The 27,639-nt window shown below is 35.5% G+C and overlaps 1 protein-coding gene across 1 annotated transcript; it reads right to left on the minus strand.

The window, feature by feature from the left end:
* Window positions 1–27,639, minus strand: BAIAP2L1 (BAI1-associated protein 2-like 1; the record flags this gene model as incomplete). The annotated part of the gene is made up of 11 exons (XM_009577462.1): window positions 27,568–27,639; window positions 23,802–23,888; window positions 5,965–6,026; window positions 5,795–5,866; window positions 5,317–5,454; window positions 3,779–3,931; window positions 3,156–3,323; window positions 2,222–2,372; window positions 912–1,119; window positions 512–589; window positions 1–166 (listed from the first exon to the last, which is right to left on the minus strand). Coding segments are annotated over exons 1-11 (1,353 nt in total), but the record flags the coding sequence as incomplete, so codon positions are not given.

Below are 27,639 nucleotides of genomic sequence, written 5' to 3' on the forward strand. Positions count from 1 at the left end.
TGGACCTGCATTTTCTGGTCTGTCAGTTGGTGTTTTAACAGTAGTATCTTTGGAAGACTCCATTCTTTTATCTGTTTGCAAAGACCCCAGATAGTCTGGCGGTGGGAGGACAACATCACCTTTTTCCACGAGATTTACAGAACTAATACTTCGGATTGGTGCAGGGCTGCAAGACAGAACCCAACAAATAACATTTTCAGTTCCTGTAATACATCTCTCTCACTTATCTTTAGCCCTAGGAACACACAAAAGTGCATGAGGTGAAAGTTAATAAAGGCGTACAATCCCACTGAAGTCAGTGGGACTCTAAATTAAAGTTGGAGTGAAGCTAGTTTTGGGTCTTTGTATAACCATTAAAACGTTAATTAATCAAGGCATCATACTACAGACTGTTAGAAAGTATTTACTGTATATGTTACTGAACAACAAAGAACATGAGCAGAAAAATAACATTTTTAATAAATGTTAGAGAAGATGTGGGCATTTCTGCAAGTCCCACCCAAAATGTTACCTGGGCACTGGGACAAATGCTTTTTCTTCCGCTGGTTCTTCTAGTGGTCTAGTATACGATGATGGAAACCATCCTTTTCTGTAACGGGAAAGTTTTTCAATTTCATGTTATATAGAATTGGAAAGATCTTTCAAAAGACAACAGTGGACAAAACAGTAGACTCAATGAACTGAGATTTAACTTTTTAAAGACCCCATTTCTGATGATACCAAATTAATGTACAAAATCTCCCTAAAATAAATGCAATGACATAAATTACCTTACAGAAAGACTCCCAAGTCTCCAGTCAATGACAGCCAGCAAAAAAGGTGGAAAACCATTTACTAATATCTGCTAACAAAATCTGATGAGACAGGTTTTTCCTTCATGTTCAAATTGGGTAATATATTGATTATCTTACACTTTAGTTGCGTCATGTTCCCCGTAAAGCCAGCCATCCTTTTCTTCAGCTACAAGAAGCGTGATGATATCCCCCTGTGCAAAGCTAAGCAACGTCTTGTTACTTCCAGCAGTATGTGGGAAGATTGTCTTTACTTTTTGCCTTTTCATTATGTTTAGTCCCGTGGCAACAGAAGTTGAACGCGATAAACTGGCATCATCTGAATTTTCTGTCAAAAAAGAAAAACAAAGGGAAAAAAAAAAGCAAAATTAGCCACACACTGACAAAATTAAATACAATTAGTAGTCTAAGAGGGAAAAAAAAAGTAAATAAAGGAATACTCAAGTGCATATCAAGTTCTGAGACTTTGTACTGCTTTGGTTTCCACTTAGACACCTCTCAGTTATCTGCCAATGTTTCTTATCACCGTGAAGTTCTTAATAGCGTGTGCATTTATATACACCCCGCCCCAATAAAGTTGAACCAACAGACATAAAAAGTTATGCAAGTTTTAACTTGCTACTTCTTTCCTCTTTTGGCATAAAAAGTGCTAATCGTTCACAGCCGTAAAAGACGTTTGAAAATATTCCATTCTGAAAAATAAAAATGTAACTGTGTGTAAAGTCCAAGATTTCATTTTCAAATGAAGCTTCAACTGAACTTCAACTGAATCAATGAGAGTTGCAGATAGTTGGCACTTTGCAGACACCAGATGTTTACCAGAAGACAACGTAAAGGAGGTCTCAAAATTGTATGTTACTTGACCAGTGCAATATATTGTAAATGCCTTTTTAAGGAAGAAATGCTGGAATTGCTATTACCACATTGAAAAGTTCTGCATTTCTTATGTTGTGATCTAGGCTTAGTTCTTTCCCTCCCTTCCCTATAGCAGAGAAGGTAAAAAAGTCAATATATTAGAAACTTAGAAAACAAATCTTAATAGGATTTTACATTTCAGTAAAGAAATACAAGACTGTGCTCATTCTGTCCCATGTGCATTCTTCCCTAACTGCTACATGTCCTTAACAGAAATCAAAGTGAGACTGTAATAGTAGTTTGTGTTTATTTGTGTGCACTGAAATAATTACTCAGATGTATCTTGTTCAAAATTATAGAATGTATTCTTCTGATAAGATTGGAAGCCATAAGAGCAGTTAAGCTGCGTTAATCAGGGACACACAGAAAGTGATTAAAATAGAATCTACCTATCTTGACCTGCATTTTACTGCAAACAATTCTTCTCATCTTACAACACAAGAAGTCCTAAGATAATTTCGAACACTATAGTATGTCATTTACACTTACATAGTTTGCAACAAAGTGACACTCACCAGCTGAATTATTTAGTTTTTCAGAAGACGTCTTTGGAACCGTTGCAGGATTGTTAAAGATATCAACTAGTGGACTCGTGTATGCCCTACCTGTAGGAGCAGGGGGCACCTTTGATGCATTTTCATATTGAAGATAAAAATCATTTCCAATCTAGAGTCAAAAGAACAACAGTATCACAATACTGAGGAGACAGTGACAACTTATTTGCAACATCAAATTCTAGAAAGCAATGCTTAAATATTCCCAAATGATACATATTTAGACCTGTCAGAAAGTCCTCATGTTCCTGTGAAATTGCTGATAGAATAGTTTGTAAGAGGCTTCTGTCCTTTTATAAACATTTGTTAGTGGGAATGCTGTGATAGATCTTTTTTCCACAAATAGCACAGTTACACCTAGATAATCTCCAGATTTCTTTTTTTTTTTTTTTTTTTTTTTTTTTTTTTAAGAATTTAAGAAGTTTACCACTATCATTTAGAAATTCAAAACTAATGGTGACAAAACATACAAATAGGTAGAATTTAGGATTTAACCTGTACTTCAATTCGCTAATAAGAATCATGGAGGGAAGAAGGAAGGAAAAGAGAAAGTAACATTTTGTTATATGTGATTACTATAACTTACAGATAAGAACGTAGGAAATGGAATGGTTAGAACAAAAGTAGTCCTGAGGCTGGGCTCTGCAGAAGAAGTCCTAGGTGCCGAACTGAAAACTGAGCCTTGTTTGGATATGTGCTTCTGCCTTCTATACTGTGTATTTTTCCTGTAGTGGAGCTTCAGCTCAATGATTTTGCTTTCATACCCGACCCCAGTATATTCCAAGTGAGGTACATCATAGACTCGATCCCAAATGCTTCGGTACGAAAGAAGCTAGTGAAGCCACTCTATTCCCATTTACGAGAGAGAACCTTTAACCATCAAAGCACAACATACCGTGGTATTTCTCTCTATCATTGGTGAAGGCTGTGGAGTTCCTGATACTGGAGTGGAACCAGGGGTCCTTATTTCGTCTATCATCATTCTGACTTTTTCAGGCACTTTGGTGGCATCGCTACAGATTTCCTGCCACCCAGGCAGCTTGGATTTTAGGAAGTCCGCACACTGCATCCAAGTTTAAAAGGTACTTGTGTCAAAGATACGCTTTTTTTCATAAAATTGCACAGACCTACTTGTTAATTTTTATTATATCAAAATGATAACACCAGCAAAATGGAAGTATTTTCAAAGATTTTTGTAAGTAATACCTCTTTGAAACAAATAGTATGTTGTAGAAAGAGACTGTCCTTTTTCAGGGTCAGTTACTGGAAATACCTGATCAGTCCATACATTTTTTGTCTTAATATATGATTTTTAAAAAGTCACAGTAACCCTTTATTGTTGCTACAATACATTTAAGAGAATATTGCATGGTAAACATTTTCTATGAACGGATCACAATGCTGTAGTGTCTGGCACTACAGTGTTCCTATGTGCTATCTTAGCTGTTTGTGGCAGTCTGATCTCCTATACGATTAGGTTTCAGGAATTTCATTTCTGTTTACACTCATGCCACTGACCTGAATGTGATAGAAGTGCATGTGCTGGGTAAAGCTGCAGTGCTTGTCAACCAGAAAACAGAATCTTCTTTTTTCTTCAAGGAGAGCTTCTCTGCAGCCTTCTGCAATAAATCTCTGAATATCACTCTGTCGAGAGCTCACGGTTTCCAAATACTAAGAAAAAAAAGAAACAAAAAATCACATACAGTATCTGAGTTTTATTTGATAATATATCCAATTACTGAAGCAAACTCCAAAAGCCTTAGATAAAAGGCAGGTGGGGTAGGGTGGCTCTACTTCCAAGTCTTTCTCTTTTCATGCACACACCTAACTCCCCTAATCTCATCAGGTAAATGAATATTCTTATTACAGGCAATCAATAATCTATGGGGGGAAGGGGAGGGGGGGGAAGTGAAGCAAAACAAGAAACAGTCTTTTAGCCTCTAAATAAAATGCTGCAGTAAATAAGAATATGACATCAAAGCAACAACTGTGCTGAGCAATTTTAAGGCCACAGGTGTTCTAATTAGACTAATTACCTTCATCTGCTCTATAGCAGTTACATGTACTCTTACAAAGCTATGATGAATCTCTACTTCATTTTAGAAAAGGGAAAATGAATTACTAAAAAGACTAAACTATATTTGTCTGAGGTTATGAGGATTCATGGGTAAACTGTGATTAAATGCTAGTCCTTGAATCCTCAGTCCAATACCTTAAAAAAAAAAAAAAAAAGAACTGTTATGAATGTAGGTTAAAAGACAGGTAGTAAGAAATAGGAGCTAGTACTATTTATGTTTACTGTACTGTCTTATAAACAAAGCTTTCTTTGAAAAGAAAATTAAAATAGAAAAATATGGAGGAAAAAACCATATAAGCTAGCATGAAATAAAAGTACTGTGCAAATAAAAATATCAATGGCAAGTATTTTCTGAGAGATACACAACAACCGGAGTATGACTTACTATTTAAAATAAAATTTCTCTTCATTGCCTTGCCATTTCTTATTTCGCCTCAAGATGGCAATGCTGTTTTAAGATCAGTAGGAAAGGTAATAATAAGTGATAACAGAAGTTGGCATTTGCCTACTTTGGGAAATTAATTTGTAGCAAATTACTACTGAATTTGCATAGCATAGCTGACTCCCTGTGTAAACCTCTGCATAAAGGTGTAGTTACAGAGGTACTTTTAAAAAAAAAAAAAAAAATCAAGTCGTGGTCAAGGGATGAAACCTAGAAACTGAAGTTCTCTGAATATGTACAGCAGAGCAATCCAGAGCTTTATTTGAACTGGAATACATACTCTAGGAGTGCCTTTAATATAAACCAACTTTGACAAACCAAAAATGCATGTTCTTTGAAATTGTAGAGTTTGGCTGTTGTCAAACAACTTACAGAGAAGTTATGTATATTAACTAATAACATTGCACATACAAAAATTGTGGTAAGCTTCAGAAGTTAAGTTTTAAAACAGATGTGGCCTGTAATAGCTTAACATTTTCTGTTGACCAGTTCTCATACAAAGAAACAAACAAGTAACTTAAGAGACAATACACTGACCTCCATTTCTTTATGCTCATATTTCATTACATTTCGTGCTCCTTGGCTTTTCCTTCTGATTTTTTTCAGCTCAGCCTGAGACTTCTCTAAAGAATCTAATTTGCTTCTGTGTTCAGTCTGGTACCTCTTTAAAGTTGCCTGCAATCAAAGCATTTAAAACATCTCATAATGCACTCAGCAATGTAACTGGGTAAGTGACTAAAAAGCATTACTATAACCTATGGGATACCGCTAATACACATCAAATGAGTTAGGCAATTGCCTTTCTCAACTATAAAAAAAGTTTAAAAAAGCCATTACGTCATGTATTGGGTTCCCTTTTTAACTCAAAATAAGCATGAAAAATTTTGCCATGTTTATGTATCTAAAGCTCAATTTTAACGTATTGGTTAATTAACTATTAGGGAGCAATTTCTGAAAAATCCTTTGACTAGCAATAGATAAATAAAATATGACTTTTAGAATTGAATGTACTTACATTCATATATTTTACATCCAGGTCTGTTTTCTTCTCCAGTTCAGATATAATTTCCTTATGAAATTTTTTGAACTTTAAAAGCAAATGAATGAAGGGTTATTAAAAATTGGCAAAAGTAATTTATAATTTCAAAAGGAAAATAAATTTAAAAAAGAAATTGTTTAGCTTACACTCTCCTCTAGACTGTCATTAAGTTTCTTGTGTGTTCTTGAAATTTCTACGAGAACTTGTCCTGTTGATAAACATACAACCATATTTGTTTCTTTCATAGAGTTCTGATGTTAGTTAACAAAAAGCAGTAATAAAATATATTTAACTAATATATTTATTAACTAGAATATATTTAAGAGGGATAGGAAATTTCTTGCTGTTGCTCATCACAGCAGTTTAAAGAAATAACTAGATCTGCCTACAGACAAACCAAGAAGCTCATAAGTGATAGAAGAAGAATTAATCATGCATTATTATGCAAAAGGGACATGGAGTGCCAGACAAAATAAATACTTCCTTCTCTCCAGAATAGCTCGTATTGATTTAGTAACAGCCTCTTTTCTTGCCAAGTTAGAGAACAGCACACAAGAACTAGAGATAGTTGTTACTATCCAAATAGCTGCTATCCATTTTTTAGTCTGAAAATTGAACTTTAATGTTTATTAACTGCACCTTCAGAATTAACAAAGTAACCTTTCACATTCATTCACAGCACACCTGCTAAAACAGATCTGATACATATGCTGATTAATTTCCCATGCTGTTTTATCAGTGATTACAGCCTGACTGTACAGCATTAACTAACAGCCAAGAAGCAGCAGATTTCTCGGCATCCTCTCAACACATCCTAAATACCCCCATTATGCTCTGCCGTCTTCCAGAACAAAGTTACACAGCTTACTCTTAACTGCGAGCAGTTAAAAGCTGGACTGTTTCATTTTGCTTTAAGAGGGTATAGAGGAAAAATACCTCAATCCTTTGGGTGTGGTTCTATGTGCAAACCAATGTAAACTGTGCCTGCTGCGGTCCTGCCCTGTATGCAGACAGCCACATCATCCTGCTCTGGATACAGATGGCCACACCATCCCCACTCCCTTCTTTGCGCTGGCACTGACACACCGAATGTGTGCCAGTCTTGTCTGGGAGATTGCAACATACTGCTGAGAAGAGTAGTTGGAAGCGTCCTGAAGTGCCCAGTTTGTCTTCACCCAAATTAGACCTGTAGACGGTTACCAGGTCTCAACCAGGAGCCTTTACAAAAAAACTCAAAGTGCTGGGGCCATGATCAGATTCCCAAACTGCGTCACATCTGAAAGTCTTGACCAGAGATGTATTTTACTGTCATTCCATTTCCACGGCAAGAACAGCAGGTTCACTTCCACAGCTGGTTAACTGGCATGCCTCCTCCAGTAATCTGTCTATTCCTCAGTCAACCTTGCAGTTATCCCACCGGGAAGTATTTGCCATGCAGGTGCTTGCAGTATTAAACCTGCAATAGTGCTGTCCTAATGTACAGGTAGGCCTTACAAAGCTACACACAATTCTGTAATTCTGATTACATATCACTGGCAGAGTCACTGCATGGGACTGCTCTGTGTGTCCCCTCCTATTTGTTATCTTACACGATTCTCAGTTTCCTTTTTTCAAAGGAAAAAAAAAGGATACATTAACTGTTCAACATGCTGCTTTACAAATCTTGTTTTCTACCGTTCATATTCTTTGAGAACCCCTCCTGAGTTACTCAGCAAAGACTTACCATCCTATAATGCTTCAGATCCTTCAGGTGCACACAAAAGCTCCCAAAAGGTGCAGATAATTAAAAAATTTGGCTAAATAAAATGAATGACAACTTTTCATGAGGTCCTTCTCGTATTCTCCTTTCTCAACATCTCCCCAGCCATCAAAACCTGTGTCCCCATAGTGCATGTTAGTGATTTTGTAACCTTCCCATATAACATAAATGCATTCCCATAGCGTCTGGGTATGTATTATCACCTTTCTCCCTTCTTTTCTGTCATTTTCAAGTTACAACATCTCAAAATTTTCGTTTCTTTGAAATGAGAACCATATCTTCTGTCCTGTGAAGCAATATGACACAGCAGATCTTTAACTAAGTAATGTAAAATGTGGGTCTGCATTATTGTTTATGGGGAAACATGAGGCAGGAAGAAAAACATGCATCTCTCCCGACTTTTCAGGAATCCCTCTTCATGCCCCAATCCCAGCCTCTACGTCTCTTTGCACAACAGGCTACAAGACACTTGGAAGAATGAATCAGAATACAATGAGAACAGTCAACCCCTTGATTAGCAAGAAAAAGGAATTCGCACTCAGGATGGTAGGTGGGAAAGACAGAGGGGTGCTGTATTCCCCTCCCCCCCCCGCCGAGTCCTTCTGTACAGCCTACAGAGTGCTATGCTTTTTTTGTTCATATATAAAGATGCTGGTGACTACAGAAGTATAAATACTATGAGAACTGAGAGGTGCTATAGTAATTAGTTGCTAGTATGCAACAGAAAAGTAAATACAATGTAGTTACATAAACACTTGAAGTAAGGGACATGAGTAAGCCACCTTGTTATTTTAAGGCTGTAGAAGTGAATGCACTTTAGTCCATAGTGTTTCTGTTTCACCGAACACAACTGAAAAGATACATTTTAGACTGTAACGGGCTTTTAAAATTAGAAGAGTTTTGTAAACACTTATCTGCAACCTAAAAAAGGAAAATAGTGTTAAAAGAAATCAGGAAAAAAATAATCAAGAAATACAAATAAAATTACAAAGTTTGTTTGGTTTTAAATATTGCAGACTAGAAAGCTATTTGGGAAGTCATAGAAATTCAGGGTGAGTGTTGAAATGGCCCTTATAGATTTTTGTTCTTTTTAAACTGAACTTATCCTCCCCTCTTTGTAAAAAGTACGTTCTGAGAATCTGCTGCCAAAGCAGCACACTTAGCTAATACTTGGCAACGCTAACGCAGCCAACCTTAGCGTTCCAAGTACCGACAGACATCCAACAACGTCGGGTATTGACTCAGCTCTCGCATCGCTCTTTCACACTCCCTTCCTCTGGCCTGCCCTGCCACCACAGTGTAAACGCTCAATAAAACAACCCATTCACCTGGTGCGTCAAGAATGGAAAACCTGACGCTCGGAGGTTGTTATTTTTGTCTCACACAGCACTTGAACTGACTGCAGCCTTCAAGTCTTTCGGCTGTGAATGCTTGGTTAGAAACAGTTTTTTTCATCTTTATTACAAAGAATCCTGCCAACAAAACATGTCCTGAAATGAAGAGAACTTTAAAAACTACACTTCCTTCTAAATGGTTTGTGCTGGATTATTTTACGAGTTTATTTTAGAGTGTTCTAGAACACTTTTAAATAGTATTTTTAGGTATCAGTGACTATATCTAATTGCATTTTCTTTTTCTCTCAACCAAAGACTCCCCGTGTGCTGTGCATCAGGCAAAAGCCATTTTATGCTGGAATCTACTTACTGCCACCGGTAATTCACAGGCACTGTATGTACTGGCTCACCCATTTAATTTCCTTTCATGTTTTGAATCAACATTTTGAAAAGAACCGATAGTAAGCACACTCTGACCTATTAAGATTTAAATTGTAGTTTAAATTATAGGTCAGGTTCTGCACTTTGAATAGAGAACATTTTTACAGTGAACATATACCGTGTTAATTTATTGCCAGTTTAAGATAATGGGTTAGCCACATTTTGATGGCCTCCCAAATAAGATTTCTACAAGCATACAAGTTTTTGTGGAAGACTAGTTCAGGGAGGGCAAAACAACCCCTAGCCTACATATAACAGTATCCAAGTAGAATGGAAATTGAACAACTTCAATATAATACTTTGATTTTAATTACAATCGTGAATTATAGAATAGGTCTAATAAAGACAATGGGTTACTCTGGATTAATAACAGCATAACCTAAGGCCAGGCTCTAATGTTCAGTAATTATTCATCTTGAAAAAGGTACAGAAAACTACTTAAGGTGAAGACAAACATGTATTTCTCATATCAACTAAAAATATTTTGCTATGTGTTAAAGTTGCTCATGATCAGGTTTTATATAAGAGAGCTCATAATACACAGTAACCAAGTATTAACCTTGTCATGATTTATTGGCAAACCCCAAACTTATCAAACATAATGACATGACTGGAGTGCATGATAACAAACCACTTAAGTCCAATTTGTGGCAGACATACTGTAAACTTTAACCAGTTTTAGGCATCATATTATGCAATGAATTAATAAACCAAAACCACCGGTCTTGATAAACATAACTATTAAAATACTTGCCTTTCAAAGATACTTTTTTCTGCTTTCCATTCCCCCACACCCTGAACGTGAAATCTTTGTGACTAAAAGAGTAGAAGTACATTAAATATTCCCACATTTGTTTTAGAAAACAAAAACGTAGTTGTAAATGTTTATAGATACTTGTTCTGTTATTTTGCTATTGCCTTATAAGTGCACTACAGGGAAGAGACGAAACAATCTCTTTCAGATAGGGATTTTGGGGGAACATCTCAAATACCTTAAATAACTTAAACATTTCTCATGTATGGTTCTTGAAACCATGCTGCGTAATACAGCTATAATCTGAAATATGACCATGAACAGTGATGCCAAGTGCCATGGTAAATTTATTTTAGTTTCAAATAGGTTCAATGCATAGGTAGAAAGATCTTTTAAGCTGAAACTTCAGGAATTTGTGGAATATTTTTAGGCTTCACCAAGGCTGTTGGTTGTATCTATATTTTCTATTGAGAAAATAAGACAGACTAGAATTCCATTAATGCTGTTGGTTTTGTTACCAAAAAAAAAAAAAAAAAAAAAAATCACTAAGCCAAAGCATGTAACAGTTATTTCTCCATACACAGCATCCCATGAGCAAGAAGACATCCTTAAAAGACTGTCTTCACAGTAGATGAAAAACAAGAAAAGCAATTTCTAACAGAAATACTCATTGCAAGGCCAGAATACAGAACTTCTGCAGCAGTTACACTTAAACCTCACTGTTTGCGCTGGGTGATTGTACTGGGTATTTATGTTTCTAGCTTATGTTGACTGTTCTTACGAATAGAAGACTAGAAGAATTAGTTCAAGTTAGAAACACAAATGGAACTCAATCAATAGAGTTCTGTCATAGAAACAAATATTAACAGCTACCAACAAAATCACTTAAACTTTTAAAATACTAAATAGCTATATTAGAATCAATAGAAGTATTAATTGCATCACCTTACTTGAAATATACATCAATTTTGGTTTATTTAGAGGAGGTCACTCTTGAAAAATTTCAAGTCTCTTAATAGAGGGACTTTCTTAGATGTCTGGGAACAGACAAAGTGCTTAATTATATCACTCATTTATCTCCTGTTGTCCTATTTTGCATTCGGGGCAGGTCTAATATTCATGTCTTAGAGATGAAACCACATAATTATTTATATTAAACAAGAGAATGAAAGGCTGAGTCAAAGCTACACATGGAGAGAATATAGTTCAAGTGTATTATTAGATGCCATTTCTGTCAAGATGCTCTCTTTCTTCCAAGTTACCCTTTGCCCAGAAGAAAGATATTTATGACAAGGGAAAGTTAGAAAAAGTCATTTGAAGCTAGTAGCCCCTGAAAAGTAGTAAAATAGAAAGTTTCAAATGAATACAGTATAACAAATAAATATGATTGAACAAAACACCTGTTAAGCCTCAAATGCGTTAAATTTATCATTCTGTCATAGGAAGGATTTATTGCAGAAGGATTTAATTGTGCAACAGATGCTTTAAAGAAGGCAAAAAGCCTTATGAAATTTAATGTGAAAGAATAAAATCATAAAGAAGGACAAAGTAATGTAAAACTTCCCAAGCTCTAACTGTACTTTGCTTCTAATACAATTTGTCCAGAATGCTTTAAAAAACCCTCACAATCTGTAGAATTAATACTAATATGCACATAAATCAATAGGACTAGGTCAAGTCTGCCTTTCCTTACCGCATGAACGAACATGAAATAGGAAGCAAGGAGTAAATCTCTCTGTAGTTCATTTTATAAAATGGCATTGACATATGACCATTCAATGCCATTTTATGAAGGTGACTGCAGAAGGTGAAAGGGAAGAATAGAAAAAGAGAAAAAACCCTACAACAGAGAAAAGGGGAAGAGATTTCAGAGCATAATAAAGTATTTTAAGTCCACTATACATGCTAGATGTAGTGCCCTGAAGCCGCACCTCCAAATAGATAGTTAAGTTTTGGTAGAACAGCAAATAAATAAATAGAAAATATAAATAAATAAAACCTGTAAATAAAACAAAAATAGAAGCAAAGATAATGTCACATTCTAAATGGCACTCAGATGAATTTTTATTTTAAAATATGGGGAGTTCTCACCAAGGCTGTGAACAACAGATATGTTTCTGCGATATAACAAGCAAATAAGTTAATTTAAAACAGATTAAACACGGTTTAAAAGAAATGAAAAAACCCTCCACGACACAATGGCTGAAATCCGTGTATTCATGTACCATTCCAGTAAAATAAAATCCAAAAGTGATACCGATTGTGAACTATGAGGAATGAAACTGAACATTATGATATTATTGGACATGTAAAAAAATTTAAAGTGCTATACAGTTAAAAATATATAGACATAAAAATTGTAGTCCTGTTAACAGCATGTGTTGTCAAAGTTGTTTTCATTAGGCTCCCACACAAAATAAACTGCAGCAATTACTCATTTAACATACAAATAGTCTCATGCTTTCAGCTCCCCTTTAACTATGTAAGCATTTTATATGAAGTTGCTTTCAAAGCATCATTTCTCATCAAAAGTTAGCTCACAATATTTCAAGTAATTACCTGAAACTGATTTAATGTTCAGAGTTAAGAAGTTTCAATTTCTCCATAGCTCAGTTTTATCACTATTTTTTCACAAGTTCCATTACTTCTAAATATTTAAAATCTTTTTAGATGTTTTACAGTCTCATTGATACAGAAGAGAAACAGTCTTCCAAAGTTTGTAAGACCCTTGAAGATGCCTAAGTCTAAGTATCTTGCCTCCATGTCCAGACAAAACCACTAAGCAATAAACAGGATTGTACAAGACACTGTTGCTAATTTTGTGAGTTGGGCACCCATGGTGTTAGGTGGTGATGAACTCATAGTGCTCTCCTTTCTCCTTCTCATAGGGCTTCATTGCCTGTGTTCCTCATGTGGCTCCCTAGTGAAAAAATATATTCTAGCCCATGCACAGAGTTTTTATGTATGTTTGACCACAGTCAAAACTTCATCTGCTTGAAGTTAAAAATCGGGGGTGGGGGGCTGGCGATAAACTGCACTGGTGGTGACAGCTCAACCGTGGCCACTGTCTTCTCAAGGACCTCCGTCTTCTAGTCACAGGCTTATTATGTTGTAGAACTGGATGGAAAAATGCATTCAGGACCAGTTATAAGATGATGGCTGTGATTTTACCCAAAATGAATTTATATCTCTAAAGGGAAAAACAAATGCCTAACCACCAATACTCAGCAGCTTAGCTGTATATTATTTGGAGTAAAGTTTTCTAGAACACATACTTGGCAATACTCTTTAACACTTTCCCTGCCGTTAGATTACACATTGCTCTCAGCATGAGGAATATAATTAAAGAATCCTGCTATTCAAAAATCCTTCTCCCATTTCATAATTAGACAAACAGTGAAGGGATAGAGCACAGTTCACTTCTACTGTAGTAGCCTAGCACCTCTTATTTATGATACCATTTTATTTTGTGGTTCAGGATCAAAATTATGTAGTAATCTTTTCCTTGTCCTAAAACTTTGTTGATGATCATGTGAAAGAAAATAGTATAAAATGCATAATGAAGTACTTCCCCAATACATAAGACTTGAATTCAAATGATGATTTTTCTTTAAAGCTTTGGAATATTTAATATTAAAAGATACAAAGAACTCCTCAGCTCTTTATACCTCAGGAAGTCTATGACTGTTTATAAAAAAAGCCATATTCAGTTAAACCCAAGGATCAACTTGCTATTTAGATATACTTTACTTAGACTAAAATTAATGCCAAATTCTTTCAGTTTGACACAAGTGATTTTAAAAAGTACTACAAAATTCATACCATGCCCTACATGCTATAAAGTGGGCAATGAACTGTTCATAAATTAGCTATTCCCACATAAGACTTTACAAGAGTGAATACTTAAGAGATTATCAAGACCATTACAATTTCCAGTTACTCTGAGTTTGTTCTTGGTGTGATGCTCCTATTTTACAATTTTAAACATTATAAAAATATTAGCTTACATTATATTTTAAAGAGGAATGTGACTTTATTACAGTTTTAGCAAAGTTCAGTCTGCTAGTCTAATTCCCCTTTCTCTCCCAAGCTGTTTTGATCTCTTAGTCAAAAAAATCCAGAGATTAGAATTTTTTAAACCTACTACATCATTGAATAGATGATAATTAACATGAAATATTCATCTTGTTTCAGATGATTGGTAAGCATAGTAACTAAATTTTAATGTGAAAAAAAGGAAAGGAAAAGCATATGCCACATAAATAATGCATGAAAAATGGCAAACTTGTTTTTCCACCTGTTACTCCATTAGTAATATATATGAAGACTGCTGCAGGCATTTATTTTTTTACCCAAACATACAAAACCACAATATATTAAGGTATGTTTGTCAGAGACTGATCTTTCATAGGGCCTTAAAAGCCTTATATACAATAGCTTTTCATACTTGAGCTGCAGTGGTGTTAAACAAGTGACTTGTAATCCTTACACAAGGCAGGTGCAAAGAAAGTAAGTTACAATACAACCACAAGCTCGAACTTGCCTGTATGAAGCCCTGCTGTTTTTAGGCAGATTAGTTAGGGAAGATCATACAACAGAGCTAATCTCTGTTTTTCAGAAGGACTGGAACAAACAAATCATGCGAAGTTCTGAAGTTCTTGATGGGTTTCCAGTACTAGAGAGGATAAATATTTGTGTTATCATTACAAATGTTACGTGATATTCAGTAAAATGCAAGGAATCACTGCAATTTTTATTACAGCACTTTGGAACTGCCATCGAGTTTCCTGGTCTTAGCAGTGTCCAAAAAAACCCCCAAAAATCCACACCCAAACTGAGCTGAAAGTTTTGATAAAAGCCTTTTCCTCAGAAGTCCAAGACAACTGGTTGTCCATCCCATCCCCCCCCCCACCCTGCCCCGCAACTTAGGAACATTGATGACATCTACAACTGATACTGGATTTGTTTTGTTTAGAAATAATTCATCAGTAAGAGCTGACTGTACGTACAAAATATAGTTAGACCTTAGGTTAAAGGATTTACAAGCTAATTACATATATGATGTCATTTTTTTCGCAACGTTGTCATTCACTTTCCATTTTCCATCTATTTCTCTCACTGAGAGGACAACTAAGTATATTTTCTCTACACAGGCTCTCAGGCTTATTTCTTCGCCAACAGACATACCTGGGGGTGGCGTAAAGAAAAACTATGATTGCTAAACATCAGCTGAGAGAGAACAGCCTCCTGCCTGCCATACTAGCCCCAGCACCTTGTGATCGTACTATGTTTGGGTAAGTTCAAAGAGCTGCCGGGGAACACACACCTGCCATGCACACAGAATGCCAGTTCTCACACTTCGAATTACTCTTTTCTAGACAGACGCTAGCCACAATCTAGAAAACATTGCGCGTACACACAGGTGAAGTTCAGGGCATCGTTTCCAGGGTTTCCACTACAAGATGAAAGATGTCTTCGCTACCTGTGAGACTCATGTGAAATTTAACTGTTCCAATATAGTCAGAAAATCTTTAAGGATGCCCTTCATGGTATTTTTGCTATTTTCTCAGGCCTTTGAGGCATAGATATCAATTAAGTACACACTCACTGTAGGTGTTTTGAATATCTAATTTTTCCCTTGAGGGTGTGTGGTCACATGTATCATTATGGATGTTCTGCACTAAACTCCAGAGTCATCACACACAAGTAAGTGTGCTTACAGTAGCAGGTGCAAAGGCAGATGCATTGGTGTCATAGCTATTACACTATAACTGTAACACTATAACGATGCATCACAAGGAACAGTACTGCCAATGCTACCTATGAACTGGTAAGTTAACCACCCTGAGAAATTCAGGGCTGTATACTGTAAGAGTGTTATACCCATATCTTATCACTGACTAAAAGCAGGAGACTCAGCTTCACTTTACAGGTTGCTGTAAGGAGAGGAAAAAAAAAAAAGGAATAAAATACTGACATTGACTCAGAAATATGACCAATTATCTAGAATTTAATCTGAAAAAATAACTGGAAAAATATAACTAAAGTCCTATGAATACCTGTCGTCTTTTCTTCCCCTAGTGCTAGTATTCTGCAACATCAGTGCCCTGCAATTGTTCCCAAAAAGCCTTGTGTATTTTCATAATCTATACCTCCCTTCAGCCATTTCTAGAACCAGAAAATTTGCACCTTAACTGGAAGTCTTCATAACAGAAGTTACAACAACATGACTGTATACAGAACAAACATTTTTTTGGGGTAGTCTTATAAGAACAAGCTGCAATATCCATTTTTAAGCATTTACATTCTTTATGTTTAATAACAAACCCATCTCTTGTTCACTCTCTTTCTCGGTAGGATCATTTCTGTTTTATATTTTAGCAGCGAAAGATTATAGAACTCTAAAACAACAACAACCGAAAGATCTTAAGGTAACGACTGTTTGTTCAGCTTCATTGTATGATGCCACCTGATCACCCATTGTCCAGGACATGTTTTGTGGCAACCTTCTTCACTGATTATTTATTGCTCTATGATTTTTGTTTGTTAATAATGGTTCTGGATAGCAACATGGTAACAGGTTTCTCTTGCCCTTCTTTTTGTTTTATTAATAGCACAGTGCCAAGTATTCTCCACTGTTCATGAATACTGACTTTCAGGAGCTTTTGCCAGGCCATGGGCAGGGCACATGCTTATGAATATCTGAATAGTTAAATTGATTTATAAATCAGTGAATATATACAGCTTCCAACAGCCCTGCAATAGATGGTCAGGCAAATTATTAGATGTGGAGTGAAGTTGTTCATGTTTAAGAATCTAAGGCTGAAGTTTTTCTTTCTTCCAGCAGACTTTTATCAAAAGTTTACGTGGAGAATACTGAACATCAAAAGCCACAGTACTGATTCTAGAGAAAAAAAAGTTTGTCAATATGATTGTTTGGCTCACTTTAACCTTATAAATGACCTTGAAAAGTAGAACTATGAATAGCAAGAAGTTTCCACTAATCCAGTTACTGTTTTCATCAGTAGAAATGTATCTAGCAAGGCTGGCTCAACACCTCCTAGCTTTCTTACAGCAGATTGGAGGTCTATATAGCACAAACCCAGAATGTAGTTATAAAATCAGAAGATACAAAACCTCACTCCTGGAAAAAAAAAAAAAACCCACACATGACAACTTTGTATTTCCTTTTCAAGATAGCGTGCTCTGTACATTCCTTTTGTAAGAAAAGAATGGAGTGGCTTCTTCTAATGCAATTTCATTATAAATACAGTAGAAGAGCGTTTTATTAATGCTCCATAGGAAAAGCTGGCCTGATATACTAACTACTTAAACTGCAGCCTCTAAGCTAGTTTCCCAGAAGTTTCCACCAGATGAGGTGCTAAAGAGGTTCTGTAGTTGCTGGCACACTTCACTTGCCTTTCTCTCCAACATAATCTATTCCAAAACCGGAACATTTTTACTAGAGAAGAAACGACACTGATGCAGTTAAGTAAGATGCGACAAGATGACAGATCTCTTTTCTTTAGTTTAAATGAGCCGGTGAAGGGAAGGGTGCTAGGTGTCATCTTTCTAAGACAAGTGAAATAGGATTCCAGCTGAAAGGGTCAATTTATATGCTAAAGTAAGCCAACAACTCCCCCCAGCTAGCTACATTCATCCTAAAGCATGGAGTTTTCTTTTTCTGCTTGGCTTTCTCAATAGTGAGAGTGACACTTACGTGCTCTATCACAGAAGTAGCAGGAGAGAGCTACAGCTTTGAAAAGTATCCACTCAAGTGGCAATTTTGCTTATTAATCAGGAAGGAAATAGACAGTTTTGAATGACACATGCTTGCAAGGTAAGTGTTTTTAAAAGATGGTATTGCCTTACATTACATTCTGATTAGAAATTTTTCAGCAAGGAGATACGTTCTTTTTAGCAAAATAAGAATTTTCCAATTCAGTTCCAAAATTTTTTCTGTATGAGTTGGCCACTTAAAGCTCACAGTTTCTGATATAGAAGTCTCTCTCATTTCTGCAAATAGAAAGGAGGAAAGAAAGATAAAAGTCCACAGGGTTTCCTCTTAGTTGCAAATGTAAAATGAGTGGTTATCACAAAAAAAAAAATCAGATAGAACTCTCTATAGATTGAACTTCACACTACTAATTACATTAGTATTAAATTTACATTATTATCAAATTGTTAATTGTTAGTTTGCTTTAAGAAAAACTAGAAAACAGTTACCAAAGGATCTCTGTGATCCTGTTAGATGTTACTCAAGAGCTCTAACTTACTAGCTTACTCATACAGATTCATAAGAAATGCTAGCTATTGGATAAATTGCAGGCCTATTCACTAATCATTAGCTTATTCTCGTAACTGACTGATGGTTTATCAACCTTGAGTCTCAAACTAATATGCAGTTACCCCAATAACTATAGACATTTGGCTAACTGCAGAGAAGTATAAGGGCTCTCAAAAAAAGGAAATGTGCATATAGAGAACCCCTGCCCCCAGTTATCCATATCATAGTATTACTGTAATTACTATATACTGTGTGTATTACTATATCACAAAAAAATTGAGATTTTGTATTTGACAGAGCGTGACGAGTTGTGGGAGACCTTTAAAAATTGATGAGCAAACCTGTGTTTCATGAATATGTTCAAGTACTGGCTTTTAGACCCTAAGAACATCCTTTCTTTTGTGCATGAGAGGAATATCAAGTTCAGGGCTCATCCTCTGTCAGGCAAGAATTCCACTTACTATTAGAAGTAAAGTCGCGCACCATTAGAAGTTTTTGGGTTTTTTCTCCCCACCTCTCCCTATTGTGTGACTACTACAACACAGAGCAATCTTTTCGTTCAATACTTGCTTCTCTAGATGACCTGTAGTGGTTTTTAACCGGAAAATGTCTCCTGAAAAGAACCTAAATTTTTCCAAATTCTTACATTTCAGACTATAGATGAGCATAAGATTTTGCATACCTGTTTTCAGATAAGTTTTAACAGAATGAGACTATGAAAAAAAAAAGCCTATAACACAGAGTAATCTTTAAATAAATTATCAATCTTGGTTAGATTAGGGAAGAGATTTTTGTCTCCTCTGATTTTCCTTTTAAGATGCTCAGCTTCTGCAATTTAGTTCCATTGGTCAAGACCATACAACGTAGTATTTTTCTTACAATTTGGCTTTTCTGTAGTTTGACAAGCAAGGAATAGTTTACACTTATTAGTTCTTGAGCAATAAGCTCTAGGTACAGACCCATAATATAATTGTGGGTGACTGCTATAGATACCGTTTGCCACACAACAAACAAATTGGGACTTTACACCCACAATATAATAAATGAGTTGTAGCTACAATAACTGGCAGGTGCTAAAGAGGATAGTTGGGAAGATATGAGAAGTAGCATTCAATGAGTGAGCAGGAAATAACTTCCTGATTCCTTGAGCAAGTGAAAGCTACAAAGACAGCCTATGTTACTAGAAGAGAGAGTTTATTAAAATTATAAGCACTAAAAATCGATCAGACAAAGCCTCATAAACCCGTATTTTGGGCAAGACAAAAAAGATTAGCAACACATCATGAAAGCTACTATTTTAACACTCTACCAGTGGTATAGCATCTACACAAAATTATTTTTAGTGCATTATTGAAACACAAAATTTTATTGTGCTGATGTGATATGCTGGAATTTGCATAGTGTGAAATCTTAACATTTTTAAATGTGCAGTTTCTTGTTTCCTATCTTTTCTTCCTAGTGGGATTTCCAAAAGGTGTCTAGGAAAGAAAGACATGCAAATTCCATATTGCAGAATAACTTGAACTACATAAATTCAGGTTATGTTCCTAAATGCTCATAGCCAAGTCTGAGGGACTACAAGCTTAGAAATCTAGGAAAATAAAAAATTAGAAAGAATGTTGATGTAAATCAACTTATCCTTTATTCATAAGGATTGTATTATGAATGCAGTATATTCTTCTACTTCCTCAACTTACTCGTATTAAGTTATTCTGTATTAAAATAATTCAGAGAGCTTCAACCAGAATTGAAAGATACAGATACTTAGTACAAAAGCTCTGAATCAGCTGGAATATCCAGATTTTCATTTCATTCTCATTTCCCTCCTCTGCTCCAATCTCATTCGACAGAAGAAAGCACTTTCTCAGATTTTTACTTGAATTTTTTGCCCCACTTCTTCTCTGCCCTCTATGCATTTTACTCTCTACTTCAAAAATTTTCTTCCCTATTTCTTTTCCATTTCTGTTTCTACCCTGCCTGTGGGGCTGGAATCCATTTTACTGTCTCATTACAGGAAGACCATGTTCTGCGTTTCCTTATGAGAAGGAAAGATTGACTGTGTTTTTGATACAAATCTTTACATCACACTTGGCAGTACATATGCTCTAGGTCACCCAGCAGGTTTGGGTTTGAACTGTAAAATGACTCAGTGCAATATTCCAGTAAAGATTCTCCATAAATTCTAAATAATATTGTGGTTTAGCCATCTGAGCCTTGCAGTCCTTTCATAATTAAGCATAAGAAGTTTAATGCAACACAACTGAATTTAGAATAATACATTATTTTTCATGTGCCACTACTAAAGGTTGCTACAGGAAAGACCTGAAACCTTGGTTCCTGCCTCATTCCCCTGTTCATTATTCAGAAAACTGATTTTAATATGAACTGTGTCTGCAAAAATTACAACTATCGGAGAAAGGGGGAAAGGGGGAAATCTTGTTCTAACACCTTGTTTTACAGCCAAAAAGTACCTAGTGGCTGATGGGTGAAACACAAAGCTAATGGAGGAAGCATGTACATTTAAGATGAGTCAAAGATAATTAATTGGCAGATATGCTTTCCCTTCATTTCTGCTGCAGATGATAAAATGAGGTAAAAAATCAGCACCATGGATTTCTGACTACTCTGAAGTCTTGCCACCCATAAGCCAATTGTCCTGATTGCGGTTAAATTGGTAAGCCATGGAGAGGAGGGGCTTGTTTGTTTTTATACAGATTAGTTTCAAGCATTAGTTTAATTATTTACTTTGGGTGTTTCAAATTTTTATTACTCAGATGAAAACATTTACATTTTCTGGTTGTCCAAACACCTAAACACTGGAAATCCAGAACACAGTACCTCAATTTATGCTCAAATATTAAAGCATCCCAAAACACTTTAGAACCTGGTCGTTGTTGGTTTATCTAATTCATTGTGAAGGGGCAGGATAATGTCTTAAATACTAAGAATATAATGATCTCCTACTGACACCTGTGGGAATGTTGCTATTGATTTCAGTTAATACAGGATACAGGAAGAGGCCTTATAATATAATTTTAAACAAGGGAAAAGTAAAAAGTTACAGAAACATTCCGAACATCAGATTTGGATACAGATAACACACACATATAAAATTAAGGAAATTGCTCCTCTCTGCTTCTTTGCCAGTCACCTTTGGACTGTTGCTCTTATAAAACAAGCTAGTGTGTCAGCTCACTAGATGCTCAAGAGAATACAGTCCAGAAAAGCAGTTCCCAGGCTATCACAAAACTTAACTGATGACTACTGACCTCTTTTTTGGCAAAGATAACAGAAGTATTATGCGTGACAGAGCTGTTAGTGGCCAATAACATGTCTTTTCTGTGAGTTCTTTTAGACTTGCCAAAAGACAATTCCACAGTGGGCTGGGCCTACAGTAACTCCGCTAGGGTTAATAGGGTCCACAAATGAGCAAATCACAGCAAAGTTTGATCTAGTCTTTCTACATCCGATATTGCTCAGCATGCATCTTAATGTTTTTAAAATACTAAAAGGTGCAGTAAATTTTTTTTTTTCTTTTTAAGCAAAGATACTTTTAGAGACATCTGGGGTGTATCATATTTCTTTGCTAAATAGGTCAGTGTTGCAGCCCAGCTCCAGAACTATTAAGACTTTTTCAAGAAAATGCAAATAAATCTCTCACAGACTCCTAACGACATTATCCTGCCTTTTCTAGTGTTCATTGACTTTTCTTATCTCTAAAGTAAGTATTCTATCAGAGAGTAAGCTGGAAGAAATCCAGAGTTGCTGTTTTCCTTAAGAAAAGATTTTTCTGTAGTTAGAGATTAAGTAGAAGATGAACAGAAAGCAGTGTTAGAGGCCTGACCCTGAAGAAAGCCATGTTTTCTCAATACAGTATATCTAGAAAAAGGTTTATAATTGCAGGGAAGAAATACTTAAACAAAAATATATTTTCAAACACAATTCTGTATTGTCCCCAATAATAGGGAAAAACAGTTATTTTCAGAATTTAGCTCGAGACTATCCAATGATAGTATTTTCAAACAAGCAGATAATATCCCACAATCATACAAAGTTCAATAAATAGATTACTTCCATGCATATGACCAACTGCTTGATTGCAAAAATCGTAATTATGCATTTGTTGATATTTTTATAAGACTCTGCATGGTTATTACTTTTAACTTTCTCATACTTTTGTTCTACAGTTTGAAACCAGCAACTCTCCTTCCTGTAAACAACCTGCAAAGCAAATACAGAAAGCAACTACATTAGGACTGTTTGCTTTGTACTGTTTGCTGTTCTGCCGCTCCCAACTTTCAACACAGAATGTTAACACTCACACAAAAGTGGTTTCAGAACAAATCATAAAAATGTATGCAGGCACATAGAAACCAGTGGTCACCATTCAAGGAGAATCTTTCCTCTCAATTCTGCTTCAGCAGAATCATTAAAAACCCATTTGCTTAAAAACATTCTTTTTAATCAGCTGAATTAACATACTATTGTGAATTACAGGAGCAGACGCATGTTACATCATTGAAAGATTTCTACATTGCCCATAATCAAAAGTTCACAGACAAGACACTTCATCAAGTTATTTTTGTCAAAAAGCAAATGAAGGCTTTAAACAAGTGTTTCCTCTTTCCAGTATAGTTCCTGTTTCTTTGTTTTATAGTGACATTAGAATCTTTTGTCAGAAATATTACAAATACTTCGATGACAACTTCATTTTTGTAGATTGCGCAGTATCATTTCAATGCTAGCCAAAGCAGTTCAAAACTAAGTGCTGATGACAATCTTTCAAAAATTCAGAAATTATTTTCAGGAAAGTACAGAACTTGGATTAATTTTACATTAATGTCAATGTAGAGTCAATCTTTGACTCTATAGTTTCTCTTTCAAAAGCTCAACTAGAAAATAAATATAATGCATCTGAGAACATTTAGTGATATACTTGATCAAAAATAGTGAAGTAGAACTAAACTCTTCACAGTGGAACTCATCCAGAAAATTGTTTTAGCTTAGAACTCCTGTCATATAGTAGGACTCCTCATGCCAGTATTCTGTTGCAGAAATATTTCAACATTCATCCCTGTACTAAAAATCAAGCTACATATTTTTCCATATTTATTTATTATAGAATTATGTGAACTTAAAAAATACATGCTTTTGAATGCATAGGCAGAAATATATTCACAAAAGGAAAAAAAGTTATTTTGTCAAAACATTGTAAGTGTCTTGAGAAATAATATGTCTTAGAGGAATCTAATCCCTTCCATCTATACGTCATTTAAGAGTAAAACACACTTTTTCCGATCCTTCTCTACTTCACATTAGTTCTGTGAACTGCCAGTAGGAAAACAAAAATAGTTTATATTTTGAAGTAATTAAAAAAAAAAAAAAAAAAAAGGAGAGATTTAACTTACCTAATTCTTTAGAAACTGGAGAATCAGCTGATATATCCCCAATCTTTGCAAGATTATCATAATATGCTCTTCCAGCCACTACCATAGCTTGAGGGGAGGAAAAAAAAAAGGGGGAAAAGACTTTGATTTTTTTTTTTTAACATTTTCATTAATCTATGATCCTATGAAATTTTGTAATCCAGGGCACATAGCAAGAGAGTGGTATATGGCAGTAAGGAAATCCTGCTATCAGAGAAAGTTACTTAAGTCCCTGTGCTACCTGCTAATTTGTGAAATCAGGTGACAAAGACAGAACACCAGAATATATTAATGAAGTTTCAGCCTGTGATTTAGTTCCAACTTCCATGCATATCCAGGAGCAACCGGTATCCAGTGAGTATGTTTAGCCATAAGTCATTGGTCAGGACATAACAAAATTCCTTGGTGTAGATAAAACCGTTGGAAAAAAGCAAAATGCAATCCCAAACTTGCTAGAAATGCCAAGGTCTCTGCCCTGTATTGGCCAGCCAGACCACTGATCTGAGAAATGGCTGCTGGCCATGAGACAATGGACCTACAGTTGCAACAAGGAGACACAGAGCCCTTCAAAAGCAAATCATCATTTACTGTTTAAGTTAGGTGAAAGAGAATCTCACTTCAAAAAAAGCTATGATAAAATACAGTTCACGAGGTGTGATATATTTAAAAGAAAAGTGAAATGTGAAAGGTTCGATACATCTGATACAGCCACTCCTAAAAATTACCATTATGGATAACACTGTGCAGTCATCATATACTGCAATGACAAATATGATTTCTTGTCAAAACAGTACACTGAAATCTGAGGATCCTACATATAAACACCAACTTTTCCACTTTAAAGAAATTTTAGGCCTTAAATGTTAAAACTTCAAAAATTAAGTCTCTGAAAGATGATGTTCAGCTTATGCAGATAACCCATTTGGCATTCTTTTCTCAATTTTCAACATACCGTCAATGTTCCCGAGATTATTATAAATTAAATTGTTCAGCAACTTAGTGAGCTTAAATGTTGGAAGATCTCTGGTTTCTTGGACAGACATGGAAAATTAGCATTGATATATACAATTTCTGCACAGAGTTATTTTGACACTCCAGGAAAGTGCATATTTTTATCTTCATCTCTGAACTCAGGATGGCAGAGAAATCTGTACTCCAAGTACTTTAAGCAATAAAAACCTCAGGTAACAAGTGCATATACAGTTTAAGAAGAAACCTGATGGTTTAGCATTCCTGACCAAAAAGACAGATCCTAGTTAACACTTGGATACTCATCTTTTTTTGACCCCAGGACAGTTCCCCACCTTTTATTGTTTATAGTTAATTTCCAGTTTTACAGGAACCAATAAGCTCTTAATATATATCACTGGGGTTTCAGTTATTCTCAGTTAATCATTTCCTGGTTATAGCTGATTTAAACAGCAAAGCCAGTTTTGCTAGAATGAACACAGAAACATCAAGATTCAAACTGCAGGGATGCCAGTAGTGAGAAACAGATTACATACATAGTAGATCTACAACACGCAATGGTTGCCTTGCATCTTCACAGTGTCTAGGACTGATCTATACACCACAAAGAAAAGAAATAACAAGGACAAACTGGCAAGGTTTTATTGTAAAAGGCAGTGAAAAATACTTACTGAAGTAAGTCTTCATAATTTTTTTGTAGTAGATTTTTAACCTAAAGTGGAAGCCATGCAGACTCTCACTGTTGACTTCAGAATACTTTTTTTCTGGGGGGAGATGGTAATTGCCGTTTATAGTATTTTAGGTCTGTATTTTATAGTTTTTACTAGCAAAGCTGACATCTTTGGTTACCTAACAGTATGTTCACCGAGAAGCCTGAAACTTTTCCAAAAGAAACAAAGATTCTTTTTGAGGCCCTGTTGCATTCGACAATAGGAATTTCTGTCTAAGCTGCGTCTCATAGGTGCACTATATTCAAACCTTCTGAACAGAAGAACTGTACTGGTGCTGCTGATGAAGCAGTATGCCACCCATACGCAAAGATTTTATGCCATTCCAACTCTTCCTATCTAATGTTTTCTCAAGATAGCCGCAAGTCAATCTTTTATCCCAATACAGGCACTAAAAAAGGAAGAAAATGTGTGATTTCTCCTGTGCTAATCAAACTAAATCAAGAACTCCACTTGTATAGTCTCTTTTCCAGTACTATGGCTAGTAAACTACTTTTGTAGAAAAGGGGTTTTGACCTTTTATCCTCAAAATGTATAAAAATACATTATAAACCTATCAGAAGTTCTTGTAAGTTTTATGTTCTTGGTCAGCCTACTCTGACTTGTTTGGAAAGCTGCAAAGTATTTGTTTAGCAACAGACTATTTAGTCCTTGTTACAGATCTATTTATACCACTCAGAACTTATGGAGAAATGATTAACAGTTTATGACAGCCCAAAGATGACTTTAATGTAGTTTTTCAACAGTTGTTGCAACATTGTAAACATTTATTAATTTGAAATTAAGTATTCATGCTAGATATGCTTTATCAGCCAGTCTTAAAAGGCAAACTTGCTAGAACACAGTATCTATCAGCCTCTCCAGTGTTGCTGTGCACAGTTATGTTGTGAATTACCCATGACAAATTAAAAGAGCAGAGGCACAGTGTAACGTATCAACAGTAAAGTATGTGAAAAGCAAAACCCTCAGAAATTGGTATAAAAATCTTTCAGCCAAACATGAAAACACTTGTTATTACTTCTGGTACTACCTATAATCCCTAAGGTTATGTATTAGGTAACCACAATGTTAATCGATCAGGTTAGGCATTACTGCAAATAAGTCAACATTTCCCTATTTTCATCTCCAGCAGGCTTTGGTTTTATCTTTTTCTCAAGCCTGGTCTAAAATTTGCATGAAGAGAGATTTCACTGTCTATTTGGCTATGCATTACTTCTGCAGTATCACATTTCTCGGAGTACTAGATTACACGTAAGGGAAAGATATGCCACAGACTTGAATGAGGCAAAATGAGAGAGATTTTACATTGCTTTAATATAGGATCAAGCAGCTCAACAGGTCTGCATAGGTGAAATGGAGCAAGCTCTAACAGGTCCTACAATATAAGCTTTGGGAATCTAGAGCCCAGTCTTGGAAACCCATTCTTAGATAGATAGTTTCTGTGAAGTCAATAATGGAAGTAAACCACCACATTATAAAAAGTTTGAGAGACTCAGTCCTTAGATTCAAATTTATTCGTTCAGATTTTGACTCCATTAAAAAGATACCATCAGGTTTAGTATGGATAAGAAAAAAAACCTAATCCCCTTCTGCAAATCTTATTCATTCAAGTTGTTCTGTTCACAGGGTTACTTAGGTAGTGATGTGTATAGGTGAGTAGGAATAGATCTAAGAATGTGAAATATCTTTGGAAGATATTTTCAGGGGAAAAAAGAGAAATCTAATTTACATAACTTTGGTTTTTTCCATTTATATTATTAGTCTAATGTGGGTTATTTGGTTATTTACACTTTATGTTCAGTTTATTTTGCAGTAGCTCTGTGCCTAAGTGTTTGGGATGCAACTTCTGCAGGACAGTAAAAAAAAAAAAGGGGGGGGAGAAGGTACGTATGTTTGGGTGTTTGCACTTGTTTGTTTGTTTGTTTTTCCCCTAATTACACATATCCAAAGTTCAGCTTGGAAATTAAGCTTATACACAACCCTCATATCCAATATGTATATTTAAATGAAAATTAAACATTCTTTCTAAAGTTAGCACCTAGAAGACTTACCATTAACAGCTTTTTCATAATTCTTCCCCAGATTTATTAAATTCCTCAGTCCTGGATTGAACTGTTCCATAA

This window comes from Fulmarus glacialis, unplaced genomic scaffold, assembly GCF_000690835.1.
Source record: "Fulmarus glacialis isolate BGI_N327 unplaced genomic scaffold, ASM69083v1 scaffold17694, whole genome shotgun sequence".
Lineage (NCBI taxonomy): Eukaryota > Metazoa > Chordata > Aves > Procellariiformes > Procellariidae > Fulmarus > Fulmarus glacialis.